This window comes from Metopolophium dirhodum, chromosome 3 (assembly GCF_019925205.1).
Source record: "Metopolophium dirhodum isolate CAU chromosome 3, ASM1992520v1, whole genome shotgun sequence".
Classification (NCBI taxonomy): Eukaryota; Metazoa; Arthropoda; class Insecta; order Hemiptera; family Aphididae; genus Metopolophium; species Metopolophium dirhodum.
The window spans coordinates 20,151,544-20,163,827 of record NC_083562.1 but is presented as its reverse complement, the minus strand read 5'-3'; the positions used below and the strand labels follow the sequence as shown (position 1 = coordinate 20,163,827).

General features: G+C 25.8%; 1 protein-coding gene across 1 annotated transcript in view; it reads left to right on the top strand.

Moving 5' to 3' along the window:
* LOC132940743 (branched-chain-amino-acid aminotransferase, mitochondrial) overlaps positions 1 to 12,284 on the top strand; it is a 43,152-nt gene that overhangs the window by 20,297 nt on the left and 10,571 nt on the right. Inside the window, exon 7 of the mRNA XM_061008476.1 lies at positions 10,283 to 10,363. Within this exon, the coding sequence (XP_060864459.1) occupies positions 10,283 to 10,363 (81 nt within the window). The remainder of the gene's footprint in view (positions 1 to 10,282; positions 10,364 to 12,284) is intronic.

Sequence of the window (12,284 nt, the reverse complement as noted above, 5' to 3'; positions counted from 1 at the left end):
GACCCACTAGTAACCTACTGTACAGCAGATCGACATCCACTTACCCACCTTTTTCAGTTTGAAAATAAATGGTGAACTGTTTAGGTATGTATTAATATTAGTGAATATTATTAATCTGTATCAATGTGTATTACCTTTATAATTTTTCAAATTTCAAAAAATTTTGTTAAGCACACGTTTATATAATATACGATCGTATTATAATATAATCTCTGTAGTCTGTATATTTGAACTCCCCTACGTAAACACAACACGTTCACTATACGTTTATACGTCTATACAAACAGGTATATTTTATTTATGTCATAACTGCATTATAATTGTTTACATTTAGGCTTGAGCAGTTGATGCACAGTGAATATTAAAATATATATTTTCGAGGACGTCGGGTTTTTTTTGTCATTTTTTATTTTTAAATTTAAGCAGTTTGAATGGGTGAATGGTTAAAAAAAATGTAGCCACGTCTGCTACATAAACCCACGCATGCCTATGTCTCGCACAGACGCACATATAATATTACTATAAATAATAAATATCATTGTTATTAACTTATAAATCAATACTGACTTACCGAAGAACCGCGGTGTGAATAGTTTCATGGTATAGAAATAGCTATTAGTCTAAATATTTTGAAAATTGCATTGTGTATGAAATATGATAATAGTAATAATGGAATGTATCAAGTTTCTATGATTAATATTTTTTAAATAATAACAAAAATAGTTCGATATTTATTATGTTTGAATATCTAATGTCGTCAAAATGTGTATTCCAAACGCACATATGAAAAGTATATGACTCTACGTTAAAAGTTTCCTTTAATTCAAATAAAAAAACTCTTGAGGAATTTCTAAATATATAATTCAAGCTTTACATATTAAAACTAAAAATGTTATAAATTTCTTTAACTACAATACAACTTGTATTATACATGAATCAAAAAATAACTTTAAAAAAAGTCTATAAATAACAAAATATTTTAATTTTTCCATGTCTAGAAATATTCCCTATTTTTTCCACCGATTTTTATTAGTTTGTACAATTTATTGTAAAGAGAAATACTGTTGATACTGCAAATTTCCTAACTTTTTTAACACCACAAAAAATTTGTCCAATTTCCTATCAGAAGCCACTTTCAAGTATAAAGATTGAAGCATTTTTACTACTGATCCAAAAGATGATGACAGACTGAAAAATATAACAATTGTGTTAAACCAATACATTCATCGCTCCGCTCATAATTTGAAACTATTAAATTATTTTTTCTATAGGTAGGTAGGTACTTAATAATTGAATAATGCGCATTTATTTTATTTGTATATGTCCATGAACTTTAATGCTTTTTTTACTGTAATGCGTGTGATGGAAATACTTATATGTTTTAATTATTTTAAATATTGTATATTTACTCTTATAAAATATATTAAAAAACCAAAATGTCCATGAACTCATTTTTAGAAAGGCTTACCATTTACGTCTTAATTTTATCATACCGTTATCGATAAGAAATCTTAATTCGTACATAAAAATATAAAATAGATCATACTTGCAATCTCTCTGCAATATTTATTTAAGAAAATGTAAAACCGAATTTTTATATTTTTATATTTACCTAACTAAGAAATAACCCAAAATACTTTTAATGTGGATAATTTACACCAATTTACACAAGTACTTAATGAATGTACTTTTTAAAAAACAAAGATTTATTTTATAATTTATAGTTTAATACTTAATGTTTGTATACATATTTAACATTTGCATATATTCAACAAAAAGGAATAATTTTAACAGAATAAATAACATTATAGAATAAAATATTAAAAAATAATAATATATATTATGACCAAAAGAGCTTTTGCGTTGTCATGACTGTTTTATTTATTTAAATATGCCTATGTATAATATTCATATGCCTTAGCCTTTGACTTCAAATATACCCAAAAAAAAAAAATTGTTCCAACATATTTTTGATATTTTTTAATTACTGTAAGTAAATTTTTTGGGAAACCTTGCGTTAAATTGTCAAGTTTCTTGACTCAGAAAACAATTTTTATCAACTTAAATCAAAAAATCGGAGAACTTGCTCTACTGCATAGTAGGTGATAAGTGTAACTCGTCATTAAATATGTCACTGTAAAGGATGTGTTTCATGTGTTACAAATTTACAACGATAAATTATTGCATAGGTACCTACGAAAAAATATTTTTGAACGGAGACTGTCTTTCGACTTATATTTCCAATAATGTTTTATTATATATTTATAGTACTATAATGCCTATTAGTAAATTGATTTTCTATTAGTAATACAATAGGTTAAACTAATTTTTACCAAAAGCCAATATTATTATAATATTAATAGGTAGAATGGTATAATTAGGTTTATGGTATAAATAGCTTAAAATTAATCTAAATATTTTGATAATTTCATTGTATACATTTAGTAATAATAAACATAGTGGCATTGTAGTAAAAATAAGTACCAAGTCCCAATAAAATAACTACAATTATTAATTTTCATTTAAATATTAAATTTTGTCGAAGACAATGTTCATTTGCTCACTAGTATTCATTTTTGATATTTTTTAGTTTCTGTAAGAACAAATTATTATAAAACTTGTATTGAATTTCCCTTTGCTACTTGTAATTTTTTGAAATTGTCAACGACAAAATAACTTGCAATATCGTATAATTTTAACGTGATTTAAATTCAAATGCATAAATATAATTAAATTAAATAATTATTTTTTTCATTCAAATCAATTCTAATTTATTAGTTTATATTTTTATTTATATACTATTTATGTACTTATACCTATATACAAAAATGATGTCTCCTATTGCCTATTGCTATTCTAAGCATGTGCTACAAGAGACGTGGGACAATTTAGAACACTAACTTAGAACAAAAATCTATTAGGAACATATAACTGACAGTAATTAAGTACCTAATCAGAAAATATATTTATTATGCCGTATAAAAAATGTCTGGTAAAATATATTCAAGATGATTACCTATTGGGATTTAAAATCTTTCATTATATTTAATCGTTAACTGCACTCAGAAAAAAATGCCATTTTATTGTTTTACTATTTTATTGTTCCCTTAAAGTAGATGACGAATTTTTTCATTTCAAAGATAACATAATCAATTTAAAAATATTTTCTTTAATTTAACATGCGTGCATTTCTGTTAGACTTATTGTTGTAAATATGCCAGATGACGTACACAAAATAGACCACCGCGTGGTGAACTAGAACAATATGACGTCAAAATAATATTTCGCATAGGCACCTCATTCACGGCTAATTGAATAATATTTATTTTCATCGGATATCATCTTCTAAATTGTTTAATAATTTTTACCATACCTATTAAATAAACATAATTAACATTATTTTAATATTTTATTGTATATTTTTATGTATATTATAGTATTTGAAAATACTTAAGCAATGAAACTTCATTATTACGGGCACACTAGGATAATCAAAATGAAAAATCTGTTATGTACAGTTATTAGGTATAGTATAGTATAAACAATGATTTCACTGCATAATAATATTTGTAAAAATATGGAATAAAAATGATAAATATGCACACAAAATCATCAGTTGATGACTGGCTGTTAACTTAAAGTCAGGCTTCAGACAGAATATACCAAAGTGCTGAACATAGATCAATGTGGGAGTTAAAAATATCGATATCTATTGATAAAATAAAAAAAAATTATGCGTAAAAAAATATTGTAAGACACCGCATTTAAGTCTAATAGACTAAAATATTTTAATTTTTGGAAGAAAATATACAATCTATATCTAAGACATACTGAGTATATGTGCGATAAGAGTGAACCAAATAAAACGTGATTTACATAATTTGGGGAAAGAAGCCACCCACTGATGACACTTGAAAAAACCCACATAAATCTCGTTTAAAGAAAATCTAACACTGTTGTATTATGTTTAGAATGAAGTATTATTTATTAATTATTGGTGTTTATAATAATTTATTTAATTGTTGTAACGGATTCACTGATTTCACCAAACTTATTTAAATATTAAATACTTACAAATATTCGCGAATAGAATCATGGTTATTGAATTATGAGAGGTTATACTGTTGTAGCATATATTATATAGCCATATGTACCCCTTCTGACCTTCTCCATCAAATGTTTTATGATATAAACAAAAATGTCAGCGTAAATCGAGACAATAATAATCAATAAGTACCTATATAATATTATAAATTATTATATGGTACGTAAAATTGATATCTGTGATATCCCGTAACGCAGCCATTTTGTATCTGATGATAACAATCCGAGAATATATGGAATAACCATTAACCAGTGAATAACCTGTATATTTCAACCATGAATATAATGTATTATAGGCCCCTTGTAGGCCGTAGACGATTACGATAATCGTTATGCCGTGCGAACTATTACTAGCGACTGAGGCAATCATATTTCGTGCCTCTGCTCACCTAATCAATAATATTAAGTTTGTTAACATTTCTTTAAATACATTTAAACGTCGAACAAAGCTACCAGCTATGCTCTTGAATAACTTCATCACGACAACACTAACCCCTATTTATATACCTAATTAGTTTATACTATCAATCATAAAGTACAATGAATATTTTTCAAAATTAATCAGAATATCAGATAATAGATCCATAATTTTATATTTAACTGTACGGATAATTTTATGATTTCTCAATCACCTTCATATTATTTTAAATATAATAATATTTCTAAATAAAACACACTAATAATTATTAAGTATAGACAAAAATAGATGAATAAACAATTTATGATGTAAAAAATTACTAAAAATAATTGAAGTCAACGAAACATTTTATACTCGTTTTGGGTATAAAAATATTTATTAATATTTATTAATTTATAGCTTACACAATCGCACACGCTTCTTTTCAAGCTAGCCGCTAGGTACGAGTTATAAAAATTTTCCTAACTAAACTTGTCCAATTTATGTTCCTGGTATTTTCATATTCAATACATAACAAATAACAATATAATATAACATTGGTCACATACACTCTTTTTAATACAGAATATTATTTTCCTGCTGGTATCAGAATATGAAATACAAATAAATAATTTAAGGTAATTACAATATTAGAGAAGGGTTGAGGATGCCACTTATTGAAATATTATCGTACAGCATTCGTACTTATTTTATTTGTTTCGTTGGAAAAATAATTTTTTAATTGAATAATTTCCACACCAAATTCTACTTTAAAATCCTCGGTAGGTATAAAATATATTCACCGTCAAGCTTCAGCTTCAATACTTTTTATGCGGGTTTATAATGATTTTCAAATTTATGTGTAAGAAATAAATTTAAATATAGGTAACATAAATCTGTATATTATGTTGCAACTTTTGTTTTATTAAGTTGAGCTATAAACGAGCCCATGATAAGAATAAATGCGTTTGTTTCGTTCTTAATTTTTGCCTCATTAAATATATAATTTCACCACTAAATTATTCATCAAAAAACAATATTTTTTTAATATTTTATCCGACTCTTTTGTTCTGAAATATTCAAGATGATCATAAAATAAATCTTTCAACGAATAATAACAAAAAAATATACATTTTTAATTTGGTACTCCCAAAAATGTTGGCGATCTAGTATACTAGCGGTGTATCCGAATTGGTTCCCAATTTGTTACGAAGGGTACCTATATCTCGTTGCAAACCATTTGCGCCCATCACACCTTTTTTATAACTTGCGCCCGAAATCATAGCCCATTTGCGCCCGAAATATTTTTAATGAAAATGTGTTAAACCCGTGCGATGTTGCCAAACTGTATTCTGAAATACAAGAAATACTACTTATTACCTTATAAAGTTAAAACTATTGTACATATTATTTTTCCCGTTTTAACTATTTTTAATTTTTACTTTACACTCTTATCGATATTATCGAATATCGGTCCATTTTATCTTAATTGGACTTCATGACGACTCTCACTTCTCTCTGTGTATGCGTTGTGCAATCTTACACAAACTACAAATATTTTACTAGAGTATTATACGTGAGTTTCGAGTGTTTAAAAATGGAAATTAAAATAATAATTACTACTAAAAATCGTGAGTGTTTAATTTTTCGTAACTTTAAATTCCACTTTAGTAGAAATTTGGTTTCGGGAAGTATAAGTTGGCGTTGCGTTAAAAAAGATTGTACTGCGTATGTAAAAACGGTTCAAAATCAACACTAATCGAGATTAAAGACATCCATAACCATGAACCGAGTACTATTGAAGATTTAAACTTGCTGGAGGTAAGTGCAAAAGAAAAGCATGCGAGGATTTAAATTTACGGCCAAATAAAATAATACGCACGGATCTATCTTCATGTAGTACATCCAAATTTTCTGATATAAATAGTATTAGAAAATCTATATACCGTGAACGACGAAAAGTGCTGCCCCTTGCTATGCCTAAATCACTTGATGAGGCTATCGCACAAATTTCCGATTTACAAGTTTTGACGTATAAAAACGAGCAATTCGAATTTAAACTTTTTATGCAATTATAATACACACATATTTGGTGATGGTACATTTAACTATAGACCTTCTTATTTTTATCAAATGTATGGTATACATGGTTACAAAAATGGATTTTATATACCTTTAATTATTGCATTTTTGCCCTCAGAATCATTTGATTGCTACCTAGAAATGTGGAATTTTATATGTGAATTATGTATGAAGGAAATTCAACAACCGTTTAATCCAATATCAATGCATCGAGATTTTGAAATTGCTGCTCACCAAGCTTTCAGAAACGTAAACAATAGTACCATAAAGGCATGTAGATTTCACCTGGGTCAGTCTTTGCATCGGGAGATAAATTCTATTACAGATCTGAAAAAGTTTTATAATGATCAGTCTTCCGATATAGCCAAATGGTTAACCATGTTCTTCGGATTACCATTTTTACCGTCGAATGAAGTCGAAGATGCTTTTTTCGATATTCAAAATGTAACGCCCGATTTTAATTTATCATGCTTATCAGAGTTTTCGGACTATATATTGTATAATTATATTATTATTGGGTGTACATTTCCACCATCTATTTGGGCTGAACCTCCTTCTGAAGCACCACGAACAACAAATTGTGCCGAGTCTTTCCACAAACATTTTAATGCACAATTTTATTCACCTCTAATTACTAATGTTATCGAAAATTTAAAACTAATTCAAGTGGAAACTTATTTGAAAATAAAGGAAGTTAATAAAGGCACAGTGAAACCTAAACGAAATGAGGAAAAGGAACGTATAGAATTTGCATGTACAACTTGGACCAAATATGAAATAAAAAATATAACCAGAGTACAATATTTTAAAAAAATTGCTTATAAATTTAGAGGGATTGACTTATCATAAAAATATTTTTTATATACTTTTATTTTATTATATGTGTGTGAAAAAAATCAACATTATTAATTTTTATTTAAATTTTTTCAACATTTTTTTAATATAAATATTGACTTATTATTATATTAACTTATCATGAAATATTTTTATATAATTTTTTTTATTATATATGTGTTAATTTTCCAAAAATATAGGTAAAAATATATAAAATAACATTAATTCCAATTATTTTTTTTAATTTGTCCATTCCTGTTTTTATGTATATTTCTATACTTTTAGTCATAAGGATCTGTTTGTCAGTATTTCGTAGTTTAATATATGTTTCAATTTGAAAGTTTTAATTGGGAACCAATTTGTATGTGTGCTGCTTGGAATTTTGGGAACTAATTCGGATGTCAATTTTCAGACATAGGAACCAATTCAGATGCAGCCTACAAAATCATTAACCCAGATCATGCCAAAATTAGCTAAATCGCTAAAAACGTATACTTACAAGTTATTGTAACACGATAATTTTACCATTTATAATCCATTTAGATCTGAGTACTTAAAAACTCAATAAAACCTAATTCTTACAAGTTATAATATTATACTTTTGCGGATTTGGAACTTATCCAAATTATAAATCTTACACCATGTTCAAATGGTTTTAGCAATACGCGAATGAAAAAACAACTATTGTAACGTCTCCAGTTCAGAAACCCAAAAAGTCGAAAACAACTGCAAACCGGTCTAAAACAAGGGGTGTTTGGTTCGCCATATTATATAAGGTAGGTAGGTAGTCTGAAATACAACATATTATTTAGTTTATCATAGCCATTGAGTCTCAAGCACCTTCAAGCTTATTGATAGCAAGGTTTGAAACCAAAAATATTTTTTCCTGACTTCGTTTTTGGTTTTGAATATTAGTTTTTAATCTTTCCAATTTCAATTTTGGTTTTGATTTATTTTTTCGATTTTGTTTTCAGTTTCGATATCGATTTCGGCTTATAACGGTTATAACCGGTATTCAAAATTAGTATCTAATATCGGTTTCAAGCCCTGATTGTAAGTACTTAAACTTTTGGCATTATCTTTGAACTTGTGTTTTTTTGTTTTTATTAATATAATATAACTATTTTAATTAATCGTTTATTTGTCTACAGTTAATTTACAACTATAAACTATAACTATGTGCTATAACTTTTTTTGTTCAAATCCTGTCATTATCATAATAAGTCATTGCTGATTGAAAAATCCAATCGATATAGCATGCCACTACATTGTATTGCTTTTTTAATAAAATATCGTATAATTTTGTATAAAATATATTTTAAAATTAATTTACCATTTATTTTATCTAAAAACTAGATTTCGTTGTCAAACCTAGAATAAAGTAAAAGGCATTACAGATATAGTTTAATTTAAAATGCTTCAGAAAACTGTCAAAATTTATCCCACGAATCGTAATACACCTTAAAAAAGTTTTCAGTAAACTCAGTAGTACTTTTTTCAAAAAAGTACAAACAATATTACCCTGTACCTATGTAAAATTAAAACATATCCAATGAAATTTATAAAGCAAACTATTAATTCCAGATTATCAAACAAGAAAACTTCGACGTGTGTACATTATATGAATTATTTCTAACACGTATTATTATCTGCTCTAAATTATTAAAATTAATTTGAATCCAATTGGCAATTGTTATTCATCAGAATGATATTTCAAAACTTAATTGTTAACTTTAAAAATATAGCTTAAGTGACTAATTTTTAACATATTGTCATTAGTTCTACATATTATTGAACCTTTTTGACCTTTGTTGAAGCGAACGCTTGATATACAAGTTATTAGACATAAATATTGTAATCTCTATCGTTGCCCTATAAAGAATATTAACAATTTATACGCATATTCAATAATAGACAATTAAAATAACTGATAATGTTAAACTGATAACAGTCTATGTATTTCGATTGCTATAAGAATTTGTTTTCAGTTCCCGACTGTTGCTCCAGCATTCACATTACTATTTAATATTTACATAAATACTGAAAAGTGCGTCTCTGACAGTCATAAGTAATTGTATTGTATCAAATAGAAAGGCTTACTAATTGAGATTATCTTATTTCGAATATGGCGAGTATTGATGCTTGTTTATCAGTTACACAAAAAATACTCAAACAAAAAAAGGTAAGCAAATATATTTTTATTTTTAATACATTAATCAATAATATTAATTTTTATAAATAATTTTTATTAAGTATTTCATTGGTAAGAACTTGTTTTATATAATATACCTAAGCTGTTTTAATACATTTAGAATTGTTCAACATACAGTATTTTATATTTTTAGGGATGTAATGTCAGAAACAAAAGAAATTATTTGTTTTATATTTATGTATTTTACTTTAATAGTTACCTAATTTTTAACAGACTACCTATATAGTCCAAATATGATGGCAATTCAAGTACCTACCTACTTAAATGTATGCGTTTTACTCGATAACTTATACATTTTGATATTTAAACATAAGATAGCAATCAGTTAATATTAATATACGTAATAAGAAAAACTTTAATTGTTTTTTTCCATGGATGTGCTTTTTAAAACGTTTGACGGACGTTTACCAGTAAAAAATAAATAAATAAATTCTCGTTGTCGAGTTTTGATTGCAATGATTTATCATTATTATTTTCCACATTTTAAACGAAATAACCCTCCACTCATTTATGTGGTCTCAACTTTTAAAGTACCAACATTAAAATAACGTTCAATAGTGAGTTCATACTTCCCATATCCCTAAATCATTATTAGAATTAATCTCAGTAGATATTTCATATAGATTTTTAAATGTATCAACAATTTTTTACAGACTTGCAGAAAATTGTATAGCATTCAACATCTATTGTCTAAAAGAAACCAGTCATCGTTATCACAAAATGACCCCGAAAAGGTAAATATTTAAATTTATATCACCAAACACAATATCTTCGGATAAGTAACCATAATACCATCTTATAACCGGTAACATAAATAATTAACGAGCTTAACTAGCATGAAGCAGAAAAAATTTGGATGAAAACAATAAAAATAATAATTTATTTTTTTCACACGCGGGATGCAGAGATAGTCTCTCTGTAATGTAATCATAAAACAAAATTAATAATAATTAATCTTTGGATGAAATTCTAGATATTACATTTCCTTACGTGGAATAAAATATTTTATAATAAATCAAAATCGAAGTCAATATTTGAAGATACCTACATTAAATAACATAAGATATATTCTGATTTTATATTTTTTTAATATTTATTACTATATTTATATTCCTCTTTTTTTAAAAACAATTTATTTTCTAATAATAATCTATTATTTAAAATTTAAAAAAAAATTTTTTATTGTTTTCGATACTATGAAAAAAATGTCTGCTTAGACAACATTTTTTTGGATACACATTAATTTATTGTATTTACATCCAACATCGGACTTATAAATAAAATATAATAATAATAAAAAAACCAGCTCATATCAGTAAAAAAAACGGTGCCCAATAAACATATTCTGAGGAAGAAAATATATTTTTAATTTCTTATAGTTAATGGTCGATTTACTAATTATAAACTAAATAAAAAATGCTCAAATTTTTGTTAATTTTTGTTGTTATGATTATCATAGTGAAAATAGTTGTACCTACTCGTATAATACATTAATAATTTCCCCATTATTTTTTATTGAATTCTGTATGTAGGTACTACATACAATTCTCAGGACTATTTAGACTTCAACTATTAACCATATTCAATTCGTTAAACCTTATAGGGTAGGTCGAAGGTATATGGTATAGACGGTACTAGTCACCTTGACCAATTTCTTACTTGACCCTTCGGCATTCACATATTTCAATATTAAGCTAATATAAATATAGTCATAACTATAGAGTATAGGTTATATATTATATACGCTGCTTAAACTAAAATTTCAATGTTATGGAGTTACTATTTTTCTATAAATAGCTACTCTAAAAACAATAATTTAATATTAAATGAAAATTATAACATCATAATCCGAAGTCAAGGATTATACTTTTTTTGTAAAAAGCCAATATTAATATTTGATATAACTAATTAAATTTTTACTTTTACAATTTTTAATGAATATTTGATATTTTAGACATTTGAAACAAAATTTAACATACAGAGTACATACATACAAAATAATACTAGAGTACTCTTTCACTTTAAGGTTTCGAAGTTATGTGAGTTATGTGAGTTATGTGAGTTAGGTACATTCACTATTTAGAGTTCACAATTTAAAAACTAGTATACCTAATTGTATCAATAATTATATTATAAAAAAAAATATGTACCTAATCAATAATAATTTCTTAAGAACTTGAGATATAAAATTAAAAAAACTCTGTATTTAAACTAAAAATTAACATGTATCATTCATTAAAAAATTAATAAAAAATCTCCGTTAACGAGTGTCCGTGACAAATGAATAATATGCCTAGGTACTAGATTATTATATATTTTAGACTTCAGTTAAATTAAATATTATTTTTATAGTAATATGTTAATTCAAATATTATTATCAGCTGTTATAAGTGGTGTATAAAAAAAATTCGATGTCCCATTTTTTGGAATAAAATATTTAACGTGTTTTAAAACAATATTGTGGCAAGATCGGAAATAATTTGCAATGATTTTCAGTAAATAACTCAATGATCATTGTGCATGCTTATTTCAACAGATATATAATATTAAAAGTATTTTTATTACATCGATAACTACATAATTTATATTTCAATGAACTCTACTATCAATAATTGAATTAATTATTTTGTATACGTCACACTATACGTCTATACA